The following is an 18,007-nucleotide window of genomic DNA, read 5'->3' as shown; positions in this document are numbered from 1 at the left end:
AGACACCTGCAGAAAACTATAATACTATGAAAGAAAGCCAGCAATAAGTGTATTTAAAACATAATATTATAATGTATAAGATGACATGTAATGTATACAATATTATAAAGCTGAATTATGAGAATAGATGGACTAAAATTTAAATAAGCCTAATAAATATATTAAAGAAGATAAAGAATAATATTAACAATGTAAAACAACAAGGATTCAATTTTTTAAAAAAGAAAAAAAAGAACCAAATTAAAATAATGGGTATGAAAACAAAATTAGTTAAAACAAAAAGTGCAATAGGTCTAATATGCGGAAGGAAATCTAATATAAAATGAATTGGTAAGAGGTAAGATCAAAATGAGGAACAATCCTAGAAGCAGAAGATAGGAAGCAAATATAAGAAGATGGAAAGTTTAAAAGATGACTATTACGACAAACAGTAAGCTTAAGTTAAACCATGGACTATTTTAACTATATAATTAATAGTACTATATAACATGTGCTTTCATAAATTTTAACAAATGTACCACACCAATGCTAGGTGTTAATAACAGGATGGTATATGCTAACTCTATATTTTATGCATAGTTTCTTTGTAAATCCACAAGTTATGTAATAAAAGAAATAAAATTTAGAAAAAGATGACTGAAGGGGCAGAAAGAACAAGTTGATGAAATAATGTAAATAAATTTCCCAGAACTAAAAAAAGTTGAAAAACCTCAGATTTAAAGCACTCAAATAATGCCCACCAAAACCCCATACCCAGAGATATTATATGACATTTAACAAATATAAAAGTCAAAAATATTTGCTGATGTTCAAAACTGTCTGTATCCTTTAAACTCAAAACTCTTTTTTTGTTTTTTTTTAATTAAAGTTAATAGATAACAAAGAATGGTACATTAAAAAACATAAGCGGTTCCCATATAACTCACTCCCCACCTCTCCACCCCCATCATTTTTGTAAATTGTATTTTTTTGAAGATGTACACATCTCAAAAAATGTTACATTAAAAAATGTAAGAGGTTCCCATATACCCCACAACTCCCCACCCCACTCCTCCCACACCAGCAACCTCCCCCATCATTGTGGCACACTCATCACACTTGGTAAACACATTCAAAACTCATTTTGGATGGCACTTTTTCCAATATGTATTTTTTAGGTGTTGTCCCATTGCCTTTTAGTACTGAATATTGAAATGAAAAAATCTAAAATGGGCTTAATATATTTTTGCCCCTATAGGTGAGTTGATTTTTGCTGTTGTTGTTTTCTTTTGGTGGGGGAGAGAAGAGGAATCTGGTTACACCTCCCAAACATCAGTTCACCAAACTTTGAAAACTGCTGTGATAAGAAATCTCAACTGTGTCTGTTATCTTCCAGTCCAGAGACCCTTTCATTCTCTTTAGAAAATAAGTTTGTCTCTTCTGCTGAGGTGGGAAAGAGGCAGTCCCAGGCTTCAAGAAGTGGGGAAGAGAATATAAAGATCTGGTTGTTTTTTGGTGTTTTTTAAACACTAAAAAAAAAAAAAAAAAAAAAAGTTTTATGGCGGAAAATTTCAAATATATATAAAAGTAGAAGGAATAGGATAATAAATCTCTTTTTAACCATCATCCAGGTTCAAAATCTAACTGCCTTTTAAACAGACCTTTTGGCAATCTATCTGTTGAAGCCTCACTTGCACCCCCTCTTGCAGAGGTGCCTGGTGTGGACAAGTCCTGAGCCTTTAGAGGTTCCATGGTGTCATTCATCTTGCTTCCAGCTATCTTCACTGCTGGTTGAGAGTTCTGCCTTCTTGACAGTCTAGGTCAGTTTCAACTCACGTGTTTCCTTTCCAAATGCAAAACCGTTACTGTATCCTCATTCTCTTTGTCTTTCTGGGTTTATGTCTTTTTCTTTATCCACTTACTATCATTTTTTGTGGGAGTGAACGAAGCCAATATTGTATTCAACTGCTACCTTCAATCAAAAGTTCACTTCTTGGGGAGCAGATACAGCTCAAGTGGTTGAGTGCCTACTCCCCATATACAAGGTCCTGGGCTCAATCCCCAGTACTGCCTAAAAACAAACAAATGAAAAAACCAACTCTCCCTGGGGGAGCAGATGTAGCTCATTGGTTGAGAGCCTGTACAAGGTCCTAGGTTCAATCCCCCTGATCTCCTTAAAAAAAAAAATAGTTCACTTCTTAAAGTAGGCCTTTCTTTTCTCACTTGTATTTCTCTCTTGATTATTGTTCTTGTATATTACATTGTTTTATGTTAATAACAACTATCTATTGAGTGTTTATATAACTTAGCTGATTGTTTATTAATATATTTAATATTTCCAACAAGACATATTCCATTGTACTACTGTTATCCTATGTTACAGATGAGAAAAATTAAAACTTAGAGAGCTTAATGACAATTAAACTATTAAGGAGCTGGGATTTGACCAAGACCATTTGACCCCAAAGTTCAGGCTCCAAACCACTGTGCATACTGCCTCCCATTTCTGTGAAATGTCCTAGAGCTTCTTCTATGGGTCTCTAAGATATTTCTGGGCAACTGACTCTTGTTGAAATTCCACAGCTTTAAATTCAAGGAAGTACTGGCCTGGGAAGCTGTGAGTGGTAAATGAGAACTGGGTTCATGCCTAAGGAACAACACTCCTCCATCCCATCAGGTCATATTACAAATTGGTAAGATGGTGGGGGTGCACGTGCCTTGGCTGTGATGAGCCCTGGCCTCCATGCAGATTAGCTTACCTGCATGACAGCTCCAGGTGTATGAATTTTAGGAAGTCAGCTGACATTCTCTCATTCAGACCTATCCTTTGCAATTATGACCTCACCGAAGAGGCTCTTTTGGGGGATCCTCCATCTCTCACTGGAGTACGTTATTGCTCTCTCTGCTATGAAACCTGACTATACTGAGCTCCTTCTGCATCCTTTCAGTTAAGGGCATTTTAGAGGTTTACCCATGTGATGTCTGTGGTAGGTGCTGCAGTCAAGATGAATTGACTAAGAAAACCTGTCTTATAGTAGTCATACTATCCTTCATCTCCCCACTTGATTTTCTTCACGTTAGCATTAAACATTTTCAGAAAAACCACCAAGCCTTCAGTTTTAAAAGAATGAAGAAGAAGGAAAAAGAAACAGAAAAAAAGAAAAGAATTATCTCTGGAATGAAAAAAACAAGATTTATACAGGCCTCTGGAGGGAAAAAAAAAGAAATGAAAAAAAAGTGGCATCAAACAATCTTGAGTCAAATCCTTTAGCAAACATCAAGGGACTGTCCTTTTCTACTTATAAATCAGTATCATGTAGGAAGGTGAAGGTTTTTTTTAATTCTAGAGCACACTTATTCATGCACATCAGTCAGGCATGGGGACATAAAAATTAAGAGCATAATTTCTAAAAATGGCAAGAAAAGAGGGACTTACTATGGACTGTGTTTGTGCCATGTATTCACCTTCCATTTTATTCAGACGTACATTTGTGTCCTCAAGCAATTCTTGAATATTTTCAGTGTGTCTCTTCTGAAGATCAAACTTTTCCTTTTCCATCTCTGCTACCGCACTGTGCAGCTACACAGGGAAATAAAGAATTGACACTTTCACTACTATAGAATAAACGACTTGGCTATACAGAAAACAAAGATGCTTTCCCACATTCCTCTATTTATATGGTGGCATGAACAACAAAAACATAAAATCTACAAACAAGCAAAGTAAAGATATCATATTAAAAGCATGATTTAAGAAATACTTAATTTTTTTTTTACTTTCTTGAATTGAAAATTTTGAAGGATGGAAAAATATTAAAGGGATTATCTGTGTTCCAGTAGAAACACTAAAAAATACAAAAAATAAGTAAAATAGTAAATAAATCAGATAATATAATGCCTCTGCTAAACAACACTAGCATAAGTCTTAAATCAGAAAACAGAAGTATGTGTAATTTGTTATTGATTAGGAATATTATCTCCCTGTCTATGTTATCCACTTTACTTGCATGAAATTTTGCACAAGAGAATGTTAAAAAAAATGCTTTCTACCCTACCCTAAACCCCAACAAAAAATAATTTTTAGCCATCCTACAATCTATACAGAAGCAAAAATCACATTATAAATCCAATAGAGAATAAGCAGGATAACTAAGGAGAACTGTATAGTATATGTCCTCATGCCCAAAGACCTTTACTTATAAAGATTATTATGATTACACACTACTTAAATGAATGACCTTTTAAAATGTATGTGTAAACTAAGGTAAAGAAAACAAAGAGGCAAGTATGGGAGGTGCAAAGTTCAATGGACAGCTTCCAAAGGGGTCTGAAAATCTATGCCCTCAGGATTGTAAGCTTTCTCTCACTTATCTTAATGGGAGTAGAATTCTGAGTATAACTTCTGTCCCCTGCATCCAACTACAGTATGGCTCAATGAGTAGGGAGAGCAGGCATCCAAAATAGTCTACACGATATATTTGATTCCCCATCCATGAATAAAGGAAAGAGGCAAATTTGGCTAGGAAGAGATCAGAGGAACAAGGAAGACTGAGAGATGGTGGCAGGTGGAAGCAGAATGCAGGCAATTATTACGTAATTACTGGGACCCTGCCCAATGTGCAGTTTTGACTATTTAAAAGTGATCTCCAAATTCCCTAGAGAAGAGATTATTCTTCCCAGCTTAATAACACATTGTCAGTGCTCTTCCCATATTGAACCTGATGCCACCACCCCCAGGACATATTTCAGACCAAAAGAGTCTGCTTGGGAAAGCATGTATAAATTTAAGTGAATATTTTCAACCCAGACTGAGAGTATATCAGTATGAGTTAACTGAAGATCCTTATGACAGACTACTTCAAAAGGAATAACATTTAATTTCTTTTAAGTACATATTATAATTTGAAATAATGGCTAAGAGCTCTAAGAGCTCCTAAATGAAAATGCAACTTGAATGACTGTAGATGACTGTAGCAGTTTGATAGAGTTACAAATTTCAAAAATAGCTATTGGATTATGTTTATAAACTGGTCTGTGCCTGGGCATGACTAAGTTATGTTTAGGGCTTTGACTGGGCCACATCAGTAGGGTGTTGAGTCTCTGCTCCTTGGTGGGTGGGGACTCACAGATAAAAGGCATGGCAAAGGACAGAGTTGGAGCTTTTTGATGCTGAAGGTTTTTAATGTTGGAGTTTGATGCTGAAGTCTTAAGCTGGAGCCCCAGGACGTAAGCATACAGAGGAAAGAGAATCAAGCCCTAGGAAGAGAGGAACCCTGAGCCCGGAAAGAAGCAAGACCCAGGAAGAGAGGAAGCCAGGAAGACTGAACCCTCGCAGACGTCAGCAACCATCTTGCTCCAAAGTGTGAAAACAGACTTTGGTGAGGGAAGTAACTTACACTTTATGGCCTGGGATCAGTAAGCGCCTACCCCAAATAAATACCCTTATAAAAGCCAATGGACTTCTGGTATTTTGCATCAGTACCCCACTAGCTGACTAATATAATGACCCATTCATAATGAGTATTTTTATTACACTAATCTTGGCACTGCTAAATTAAATGCTCCCCCAAGAATGACGTATCCATTACTGATTTTGTTTTCATCAGAATGAAGTTTATACTAACTTGAGAACTTAAGGGTAAGGGTACCATGTTGGCAACTCACATTCAAATTGTAAAAAAATATATATATGGACATATAGAAAGAGAATGAAAGGGAAAAAAGCAAATGTAGTAAAATATTAACATGTGGAGAATCTGGGTGAAAGGTACATGGGAATTCTTCGTACTCGTCCTGACATTTTTCTGTACATCTGAAATTACGTCAAAATTAAAAATAAAAAAAAAAAACAAGTTCATACAATAAATTCAAAAGTCTGGATGATATTTCCTGAAATTTCAGGAAAGAAATCATCAACCGGTCTAAATCCAAAATTTTAAATGTTTAATTTCTAAAAAAATTGTCCTACTGCTATTTTGCTCAAAAATCTATTGGCGTGATATATTTCAATAAATTTTTTAAAAAACTAAAAAAAAATCTACTGGCTATGAAAAAAAAATTCAGAACATTAATTTAATCCAAAAATTAGTCAAATGTCAGTTCTCTTAAGGAAAACCATTTTATAGAGTATTACAATTTTAGAAGAAAATGTAACAAAATAAAAACATGTAGCTATTTCTAGAAGATAGTATTTTTATTTTTATTTTATTTTGGTCCATACTTTTTCTGTATTTCCTACTGCAAAAATCCATTACTTCTATAATTTAAAATTTTACTTTGAAACACTAGTTTTTATATTTTCTATAAGCTTACCTTCTTTTCCCAATCATTATTCAGAGATTCTGTACTTTGTTCACATATCTTTTTTAGTTCTGCAATCTGGTTTTCTTTCGTCTCTCTAATAACTTGACAGTCACGTATAAGGGTCTGAACTGTCAAAAATTATGAAAACACAGTTAAACCAATTCTAGATAGCACATTAGAGCTTGATTGTATAAAATCAGTGTACTAGTTAAACAATAATTCAATTTTTCACCAAACATCACAATTATCTCTTCTAAAACATCTTATTCTTTCCTCTCTTTTTATTTTGCCATTCCAACCACCTCAGTCATGGCTGAATTCACCATTATGCCTTCCCCAGACAATTTTAACAGTGTGCTATCCTCAAAAGTACCATCCCCTTCCAATCGGTTCTCTGTTGCTTTAAAGAGGCCATCCTGAGATGGGGAGGCATTTTCGGGACTTGGAGTTGTCCTGGGTGGTGCTTCACGGACAACTACGGGATATTGTAGATCCCCCCAGGGCCCACTGGATGGAACGTGGGAGAGTGTGGGCTATGATGTGGACCATTGACTATGGGGTGCAGCGATGCCCAGAGATGTACTTACCAGGTGCAATGGATGTGTCATGACGATGGGAGAGAGTGTTGCTGTGGGGGGAGTGGGGGGTGGGGGCGGTGGGGTTGAATGGGACCTCATATTTTTTGAATGTAATATTTTTTTAAAAAATGAATAAAAAAAAAAAATTCCAACATAAAGGGTTCACTAGTATGAAGCTATGATTTGCATGTCTCCTCCACTGTAACAATTTGCCAATGCATTAATAAACGATAATCAGGAGGCTGGTAAAAAAAAATTAAAAAATAAAAAAAAAAAATAAAGAGGCCATCCTATAATACAGTCCAGTAATGTTACTACTGGCTTAAATTCACCCTATAGTTCCCTTACCTAAAACAGAAAGACCAAAAGTCTTTAACATGGACAATAGTTCCTCATGATCTGGCTCTTCTCTGGTTGTATCTCTTGATACTTCCATATCTTATATCTGTATTGCAAACATACAAACCCATCTGGGGATTGCTGAGGATATATTCTTTCATGGAACACTGTCTAAATTCAGTTATCTTTCTGGAATGCCCTTCCATCCCTTGTTAAGAAATTCCTATTCATACTTGGTCTGTCAATTTAAGATTCATCTTCTTTATGACCCATTTACCAACCCAATTCCTCCCTTTCCCTGGGCAGAAACTCTCCTCTCCATAGACCCTCATCTCTTTCTCCATTAAGCCATTTATTATATTATGCATTACATCTGCTTACTTGCCTATTTCTTCTATAAACTATATTTCATGGGGGGAAAAATACTTTAAAATTTTATTCACAGGGTATAAGAGTAGCTTACAGAAAGTGCCCAAAAAAGATAGGTATAGGACAACCAGCAAGATGGCAGTGGAGTAAGGAGGTCCTAGAGTCAGCTCCTGCTACAGAGCAGTTGGTAAACACCCAGAGCTTTCTGGAGCTAGCTGAAGCAACTGTTTGGAGGCTTCAGGAGGCCAGAAGAGCATCCTGCAACATCCTTGAAGGACTAGAAGGAGGAGACTGCCCATCTGCAGAGGAGACTCATAAGTAGAGTGTCCCACACCATGGAGGCCATTGCCCATCCTCCACTGGAGGCGCAAGTCACCTCAGGAGCTGTTGCACAGCAGGAATTGAAAGCTCCACTTCCCAAAAACAGAGTAGGAAGAGACTGTTGGGTACCAACTTCAGCTACTGATGAGTAAATTTAGCAGGCTAAAGTATAATCCTGAGAACAGCTAAAGTCTGAGCCTGTCCAAGTCAGAAAAAGGTCAGTAGCTGCCATCTTAACTCTGTGCCTGGCACAAGAGAAAGCGGGGCAGACTGAAAATCACAGTGCTGGTGGGGACTGGCTTCTTTCCGTCCAGATCAGACTGCAGGTCTAGACTAGGCCCCAGTGCCACCTCCAGCAGGGAGGAAGCTGCAGGGACCTGCGCCAGTCTCTCTGGGAAATTACCGGCCAAGCCGCAAGTCTGGTGGTTATCTTACTCTGGTGGCACAAGCCCTCCAGGAGCTATTCTGTGGCTGAAATTGGAAGCTACATTTCCTAAAAACAGAGGAGTAAGAGATGGTTGGCTACCGATTTCGGCTACTGATTGGTAGACCCAGCTGGCTAAGATATAACCCTGGGAAAAACTAGGGTGTGAATCTGCCCAAGTCAGAAAGAGGCCAGTGGCCACCCAGCCTGAGGGGAAGCCAGGCTGACTATAAATCACAGTGATGGGAGGAACCAATTTCTTTCCTCAGATCAGCCTGAAGCCCTACATTGGGCTTCAGCCCCACCTTTGGTAGGTAGGAGACCGTCAGGCCCTGTACCAGCCTATCTAGGTACCTGCAGGTACCTTTGGCTGGCACAGACTGAAAATCAGAAGTCTACCAGGGCAACTGCTGTCATCTTGGACCTACACTGCATAAATTGCTGCCCACACTGCAGCTCCATCCCACCATAGGCAGGGGGAAAAGGGGTGGGAAGCTTCATCAGTTTCTCTGGGCAACTACAGTCTAGGCCTGCACAACTTGGATTATTCCACACAGCTGTGACTCTGTCCTGTGACCCCTGCCAAAGGAAAAAGTTGGGGGAAGGTTCATTGGTCCCTGGTGCAGTGAGGGCAGCTTGAGCCTCCACAGCTTATAGCACCAATTACAACCTTAGCTCCTACTGCACAACTAGCAAGGGAGAAAGGGCAGGAAGCCCTAAACTAAAGAGAAAATCTGCACACAGAATAAATACTCTAATAAGCCAGATGCTAAGACACCAACAAAAAATTACAATCCACACCAAGAAACAGAATGCTATGGCCCAATTAAAGGAACAAGATAAGCCTCTAGATGACAATAAAGGAGTTAAGACAACTAATCGCAGATGTTCGAACAAATCTACTTATTAAATTCAATGAGATGTCTAAAGAGATTAGAGATATTAAGACGACACTGGATGAGCACAAAGAAGAATTTGAAAGCATACATAGAAAAATAGCAGATCTATGGCAATGAAAGGTACAATAAATGAAATTTTAAAAACATTGGCATCATATAATAGCAGATTTGAGGAGGCAGAAGAAAAGATTGGTGAGCTTGAAGAAATGGCCTCTGAAAGTGAACACACAAAAGAACAGATGGGGAAGCGGATTTGGCTCAATGGATAGAGTGTCTGATTACCACATGGGAGGTCCAGGGTTCAAAACCAGGACCTCCTGACCCATGTGATGAGCTGGCTCACATGCAGTGCTGATGCACGCAAGGAGTGCCATGCCACACAGGTGTGTCCCCTGCATAGGGGAGCCCCACGTGCAAGGATTGCGCCCCGTAAGGAGAGCCACCCAGCATGAAAAAAGTGGAGCCTGCCCAGGAGTGGCGCTGCACACACAGAGAGCTGATGCAGCAAGATGATGCAACAAAAAGAGACACAGATGGGAAGAAGATTTGGCCCAATGTATAGGGTGTCCGCCTACCACATGGGAGGTCTGTGGTTCAAACCCCAGGCCTCCTAGACCCATGTGGAGCTGGCCTATGCGCAGTGCTGATGCGCGCAAGGAGTGCCGTGCCACATCAGGAGTGTCCCCCGCATAGAGGAGCCCCACATGCAAGGAGTGAGCCCCATAAGGAGAGCCGCCCAGCGCAAAAGAAAGTACAGCCTGCCAAAGAATGGCGCCATACACAGAGAGAGCTGACACAAGATGACTCAACAAAAAGAAACACAGATCCCCAGTGCCGCTGATAAGGACAGAAGTGGTAACAGAAGAACACACAGCAAATGGACACAGAGAGCAGACATTTGGGGAGGGGTGGTGAAGGGGAGAGAAATTAAAAAAAGAAAAAAAAAAGACACAGATTCCCAGTGCTGCTGACAAGAATATAAGCGGATACAGAAGAACACACAGCGAATGGACACAGAGAGAAGACTACTGAGGGGGGAGGGCGGGGAAGGGGTGAGAAATAAATTTAAAAAAATAAATCTATAAAAAAAAAACATGAAAGAATGGAAAAAATTGAACGAGTTCTCAGAGAACTAAATGACAGCAAAAGGCATGCAAACATACGTGTCATGGGTGCCCCAGGAGGAGACGAGGAGGAAAAAAGGGCAGAAGGAATATTTGAAGAAATAATGGTAGAAAATTTCCCAACCCTACTGAAGGACATAGATACCCATGTCCAAGAAGTACAACATACTCCATCCGAAAAAAATCCGAATAGAACAACTCTGAGACACATACTCATCAGAATGTCAAATGCCAAAGACAGAGAGAATTCTGAGAACAACAAGAGAAAAGCAATGCATAACATATAATCTTACTGGCTACCCAATAAGATTAAGTGCTGATTTCTCACCAGAAACCATGGAGGCAAGAAGACAGTGGTCTGATATATTTAAGATACCACAAGAGAAAAACTTCCAGCCAAGAATCTTATATCCAGCAAGATTCTCTTTCAAAAATGAGGGCAAGATTAGAATATTCACAGATAAACAGAAACTGAGAATTTCTAACCAAGAGACCAGATTTTCAGGAAATGCTAAAGGGTGTGCTAGAGCCTGAAAAGAAAAGACAGGAGAGAGAGGCCTGGAAGAGAATCTAGAAATGAAGATTATATCAATAAATGTAACTAAAAGTGTCAAAAGAGTGGTGAAAATAAAATATGACAGATAAAACTCAAATAGGAATAAAGTTAACCAAAAACATAAAGCACTTGTATTCAGAAAACTGAAACTCAATGTTAAATCAAGAAAGTCCTAAAAACTGGAAGGATATTCCACGCTCATGGTTTGGAAGACTAAATATCATCAAGATGTCAATTCACTCAAATCGATATACAGATTCAATGTAATCCCAATAAAAATTCCACCAGTATTAAAAAAAAAAATTGAAAACACAATCATCAAATTTATTTGGAAGGATAAGGGGTCTTGAATGGCCAGAAACATCATAAAAAGGAAAAGCGAACCCTCATCTCCAGACTTTAATCATATTACCTAGCTATGGTAGTAAGAACAGCATGGTATTGGCATAAAGACACAGAGACCAATGGAACCAAATTGATGGTTCATAAACAGACCCTCACATGTATTAAGTGATTTTTGACTAGCCTGTCAAACCCACAGAGCTTGGGCAGAACAATCCATTCAACAAATGATGCTTAAAGAATTGGATATTCATAGCCGAAAGAAGCAAAGAGGACCCCTATCTCACACCTTATACAAAAATTTACTCAAAATGGATCAAAAACTAAAAATAAAAGAACCATAAGACTTCTAGAAGAAATTGTAGGAAAATATCTTCAAGACCTGGTGGTAGGTAGTGGATTCTTAAAGGAGATTAGAGGAGGACTGAGATGGACTACTGATGTTTAATGTATATAGAAATTTTATTTAGTTTTAATGTAAGAGTGGAAATGTATAGAGTGGGTAGTAACACAGTGAGTAACAGCTAGTTTATAAATGAGGATGTGGCTGAAAATGGTAGTCTAGGGATGTAAATGCTGATTGATAGAATGCTAGAGAATAATCTAGGAACTAAATTGCACAGTAAACCAAGAGGTGGATGATAATTGTGGTTGATGGTACAGATGCAAGAGTATCCTTTGTGAGCTAGAGCAAATGTACATCACTACACAGGGTATTGGGAATGTGGAGAAGCATGGGAAGAATACAGCAGGAGTGACCTATGGACTGTGGTTAGCAGTAATAATATAATATTTTTGCATCTATGCCAAAGATGTACTGTGTTGATAATGAGGCAGCATGGAAAATGTGAGCCAATGTACACTATGGACATGGTAACAATCAGATGATATTTTCTTATCTGTAGCAAATGTTCCACCACACTGTGGTATATTAATGGAAAGGTGTTGTTTGGGAATTCTGTACACATGCATGATTGTTTTATAATTTTACAACTTCTGTCATAAAAAATATATTTTAAAAATAATAGGGTGGGTTGGGGGAAAAAAAACACACCAAATGTAAGATAAGGACTATGATTAGTAATAACATTTTGATGATATTCTTTCATAATTTGTAACAAATGTCTCATGACAATGCAAGGTGTTGGTGGAGGGTTGATGTATGGGACACCTGTATGATGTTATGCATGTTTGCTTTGTAAGTTCACAACTTTTACTATATACTTAATTGTTTATTTATGTTCATATATAAATGATACAAAGGTAATAATAATAGGGTTGGTTGGTGGAAAAATACTTTGGTTAGTAGTACTATTTTGACAATGTTCTTTAATCATTAGTTAAAAAGGTTTAACAACAATGCAAGTTATTGGTGGTAGTATGAGTTATGAGAGTCCTGTATGATATATATATATTGTTTTGTAAATTCACAACTATTATTATACACTTATTGTTTATGTATGTTTATGTATGAGTGATATACTTCAATAAATTAATTTTTTAAAATATATGTATAAAATGAATAAAGGAGCACATTAATTCAATATATTATTATTCCTAGGTACTTTAAAATCACTCCCAAAGTTTATATTACTTAAATGAAATATGTTTAAAATTGCAAAAATATTTTGCTTATAAATCATTTAAATATCTCTCTTTTTCTAAAATTCATTACTGTTTCTGATTTAAGTGAAAATTAGTCTAACATGTTCAGGTCATCTGGATGATAACATAAATTCAGCCGTATGTTTGCTTGAGACAGCAAAATTTTCATGAACATTTCCATAGAAATTTCTTTCACTCTTGTATTTCAACTATTCAACAAATAAGGAGAAGACAACATGTTAACCCAATATTAGTCTTTAGTATCTACAACACATTTCACTTTACAGCTCTAAAATTAAACTAAAAGATCTGTTAGCAATTCAAAAAGCCTTAGTAAACATTATTTTTAAATCTTAAGCTTGTTTGAATTGCCTGGTTTGAATCACGGTAAGAAAAGAAAACCTGGAAATAAATTTAAAAAATTTTTATAACCACTGATAATATCTGGTGAAAGAACCTAAACAATTGGTAATTATTTTCACCAACATTTAAGGCTGGAAAAATATATAAAAGTATCTACTTCATTAGTTAACTTATATATGTAACCACCATCATTCACTCAGATATACTCATATTTGGTCATCTGGAGGAAAGTCTTTGAGCCCTATATGGAAAACCCTAAATGACAACTTTCCTCTCCCCTTCTCAGTCATCACTTATATCTTATTATTCACCAAATCCTATTGATTCATTCTTCAAAATGTCTTCAGTTCCATTCTAACTACTCTCACTGCCATCACTCAGATACTCTGGGTCCTTATCAGCTTACACACAAAATTACAGAAGCACAGAAGCATAATATTTTAGAATTGGAAGGGACTCTATATTGTTTATTTCAACCTCGCCATTCTATAATGAGTAAGCTAAGGCCCACAGACTCCCTGATGGGATTAGAGCCTATCTTTTCTAAGTGGAAAGCGCTCGCTCTCACTCCGTTCTGCTGCTCACTATGGAACTGGTCTCACCACATTTAAGACACCCACCATTACTAGGCTACTTCTAAAACACAAGGTCCTAAAGCTCAGCTCTTAAAAATCTTCTCTGGCTCTCCCCACATATCTTCCTTGTTCCTCCCCACATCCTCACCCCCATCCCCTGCCAATACACAGGGTAAAATTCAAACTTCTAAACCTGAAATTCAAGTTCACGGTTAACCTACCCTAAAGTTACCTATCTTAATCTTTTTAAATCTATTGTTATTATGTAGGATATTCACTCTAGCTAAATGGTTTTGCAGCATCCTTCCCAAAACTTAACCATGGTCAGCCTTCCTATCTCAGTATCTGGAATTCTCCCCTCCAGATATTCAAATCCTACAAATCTTTTAAGGTTCTATTTCCCAAAAATATTTTTATTTCAAATCTCTCTCTCATAACCACATTTTCCATTTAGATATTCTGGCCCATGATTCTAATTGATTTAATGCTTAATTACATACTTTTTTTCCCCTCTTAATGTGAGTGTAAATAGGGAATATATTTACAATGGTTTTTCCATCAATCACAATACTAGCATATATTATTAGGCATAAAGTAGGTACTTCATGCAATGAATTACACTAGAAAAAATAGGAGTAATTTCCACAGACTTCCTTGTGAAAGCCAGTGAACCCTAATTTCATGACTGCCCTCAACTGACCTATGGCCCTAATTTCATGACTGTCCTCAACTGACCTATGGCCCTAACTCCATGACTACCCTCAACTGATCTACGGCAGTTCTAGCCCAAGGAGAAGGGAGAGAAAGTAAGAGTGACAGGATCTTCCAATTCCTTAATCAAACTAACCACCACTAAGAGACATGCACACACACATACACTTAAACACACACACAGTTTTTCCCCAATCATTCACTGAAAGTACGAAACCTATATAAACTCATTCACTGATAGAAGCTCATGTAACATTCCTATCTTATACTACTAACAATCAGAAATCGAGTTTTACCTTCTACAACCACTAAAATAAAATGAAAATCTAATTAAAAGTTTATGTGGCGGCGGACTTGGCCCAGTGGTTAGGGCGTCCGTCTACCACATGGGAGGTCCGCGGTTCAAACCCCGGGCCTCCTTGACCCGTGTGGAGCTGGCCCATGCGCAGGGCTGATGGGCGCAAGGAGTGCCATGCCACGCAGGGGTAGGGGAGCCCCACACACAAGAAGTGTACCCCGTAAGGAGAGCCGCCCAGCGCAATAGAAAGTGCAGCCTGCCCAGGAGTGGTGCCGCACACAGGGAGAGCTGACACAACAAGATGACACAACAAAAAGAAACACAGGTTCCTGTGCCGCTGACAACAGAAGTGGATAAAGAAGATGCAGCAAATAGACACAGAGTTCAGACAACCGGGGAGGGGGTAGGGGGAGAGAAATAAATGAATAAATAAACCTTTAAAAAAAAAGTTTATGTAACAACCCAACATCACCTTTCTTTTCAAGCTTTCTAATAGTCTCCTCAGTTTCATTTTGCTTTTTTCTGTATAAAGTTTTCAATTCTTCTATTTCATTATTCTTTCTTTCTAAAATCTGCAAATAAATTTAAAATGTTTTAGTATACTACATTGTTTTAAATATTGAACACATTTTTTTAAAAAAAGAGCACCATATTTTTTATAAGTCTATCTTGGCTAATTCCCATAAATGGTTTCCCCAAAGATACAAAGTACATTGAGAAAATTATTAAATATAAAATAAATTTTATTACCCAGAAGAAATGTTAGCTGTTTTGAATTTTCATATATAAATTTTTAAAGGGACTATAAGTAATAAATTAGGTAATTCTCCAAAATATAATTCAGAGACTGAACTGTCATAAAGTAGCAGAAAGAAGTCATCAGAAACTTGACATGTTGGGATAGTAAAGTTCATCTGCACAATGCATTGGAATAGAACATTTTTTCAGGTGAGCATTTCTCTGAATCCTCCCATCATTTTAATGCATGATAATAAGAAATCCCAGATATATGGAAAAATGACACATAATAGACTTCCTTGATATCTAGTTCTGCTATTGTGGATCAAAAAAGCCAGCTCAAAATGTGTCAAAAATTGTTGAGCATTTTAAGTTAATTCATACTGTGTCAATGGTTTTAAATTTAATCATTTTAATAAAATTTAAGCATAATTTATTCTTCTAGATACATATATAATCAATAAACCTCAAGAAATTATCAAAAGGTAAGAAAGCAAACAGGAAATGTGCTAATCAAGGAAAAAAAGAAAACCAGGCTGATGCAGAGGTATGAATATAAACTTTTCTTCTGGGGAAGCAGTCTTGGCCCAATGGATAGGGCATCCGCCTACCACATGGGAGGTCTACAGTTCAAACCCTGGGCCTCCTTGACCCATGTGGAGCTGGCCCATGCACAGTGTTGATGCACACAAGGAGTGCCCTGCCACGCAGGGGTGTCCCCTGCATAGGGGAGCCCCACATGCAAGGAGTGCACCCTGTAAGGAGAGCTGCCCAGCACAAAAGAAAAGAAACTGCCCAAGAATGGCGCCGCACACACGGAGAGCTGACACAACAAGATGACACAACAAAAGGAAACAGATTCCTGGTGCCGCTGATAAAGACAGAAGCAGTCACAGAAGAACACACAGCGAATGGACACAGAGAGCAGACAACTGGGGGGGGGGGGAGGGGGACGGGGAGAGAAATAAATAAAAAAATAAATCTTTGAAAAAAAAAACTTTTCTTCTGATTGGAATGTACTTCCTACAGCTGAAGTCAGTTAAAAATAAAAACAGTTGTTCACCAATGTCTAACTTTTCTTAATGCTTTTATCCAGCATTTTACTTTATCTTTCATTGTTTTAGTCCTACATATAACATTGTTTGGTAAATAAGAAAAGGGACTGGGAAGCAGATGTGGCTCAAGTGATAGAGCTTCCGCCTACCATATGGGAGGACCCAGATAGTGCCCACTTGAGTACCCGCGTGGTGAACCAGTGCCCATGCAAGTGCTTGCATGGTGAGCCAGTGCTTGCACAGCAAGATAATGATGCATCAAAAGAAACACAAGGGGAGAGTCAAGGTGAAGTGCAGCAGAAACTAGGAACGAGGTGGCACAATTGACAGGGAACCTCTCTCCCCATCAGAGGTCTCCAGGATCGAATCCCAGTGAATCCTAGTGTAGAGAAAATGAGAAGAGAATACAACACAGACAGCAAAAACAGCAGGGTAGGAGGAGGAAGGGGGGGAAACAAAATAAATAAATAAATCTTTAAAAAAAAAAAGAAGAAAAAGAAAAGGGACTAATTTGACCTTGCAATCCAAAAAGAAGCAAAAATGAAAATAATGTATGCAAGTAGACAAGATATTCTAATTTTGTTTCTCTCCAATTCTTGACATTTAGAAAATGCCATATAAGCAACAAATTTATTAATGTACTTTCCAAATCTGATATCTGGTCCAGGATTTTATTTATTTTTACCTGGCACTTCAAACTATCTACATTGCTTCCTTTTTTCACATAGAATTTACTTAAAAAGAGAACTTCCTGCAAAGGATTTTACTGTTAAATATTTTTCTTAGCATAGGTTTTTGTAACAGACATACTAAAAAGCTGTATCAAACTCTATTACCATGATTTTTTCAAATATATCTTTTATATTCCTTTACATTAAGAAAGACTAGGGAAGCAGATTTGGCTTAATGGATAGAGTGTCCGCCTACCACATGGGAGGTCCAGGGTTCAAACCCAGGGCCTCCTGACTCATGTGATAAACTGGCCCATGAGCAGTGCTGATGCACACAAGGAGTACCGTGCCACACGGGTGTTCCCCGCATAGGGAAGCCCCACACGCCAGGAGTGCGCCCCGTAAGAAGAGCCGCCCAGGGCGAAAGAAAGTGCAGCCTATCCAGGAGTGGTGCCACACACACAGAGAGCTGGCACAGCAAGATGATACAACAAAAAGAGATACAGATTCCCAGTGCCACTGACAAGAATACAAGCGGACACAGAAGAACACACAGCAAATGGACACAGAGAGTAGACAATGGCGGGGAGGGGCAGGAAGGGGAGCAAAATAAAAACAAATAAAAAAATACTATGTTTAGCAAATAACATTTAAGAATAGACTTTTGCTGAGATATTATTTTAGCAAATTTCGTTTATAACATACTATCATAAAGAACAGAAATGGATAAGTGGGTAACTAGATCAGAAACCTATGA

The 18,007-nt window shown here is 37.9% G+C and overlaps 1 protein-coding gene across 4 annotated transcripts in view; it reads right to left on the bottom strand.

Annotated features, from left to right (window-relative positions):
• Positions 1–18,007, bottom strand: part of CEP112 (centrosomal protein 112) — a 575,007-nt gene that overhangs the window by 439,165 nt on the left and 117,835 nt on the right. For all 4 annotated transcript variants that reach the window (XM_058284590.1, XM_071210757.1, XM_058284587.2 and 1 more), the window contains exons 10-12: positions 15,259–15,358; positions 6,292–6,410; positions 3,416–3,559 (exon numbers count right to left, since the gene is read on the bottom strand). In XM_058284590.1, the coding sequence (XP_058140573.1) occupies positions 3,416–3,559; positions 6,292–6,410; positions 15,259–15,358 (363 nt within the window). The remainder of the gene's footprint in view (positions 1–3,415; positions 3,560–6,291; positions 6,411–15,258; positions 15,359–18,007) is intronic.

Source organism: Dasypus novemcinctus, chromosome 21, assembly GCF_030445035.2.
Source record: "Dasypus novemcinctus isolate mDasNov1 chromosome 21, mDasNov1.1.hap2, whole genome shotgun sequence".
NCBI lineage: Eukaryota > Metazoa > Chordata > Mammalia > Cingulata > Dasypodidae > Dasypus > Dasypus novemcinctus.
Note: the sequence above shows the minus strand (reverse complement) of the source record. Positions and strands in the feature narration are given on the sequence as shown.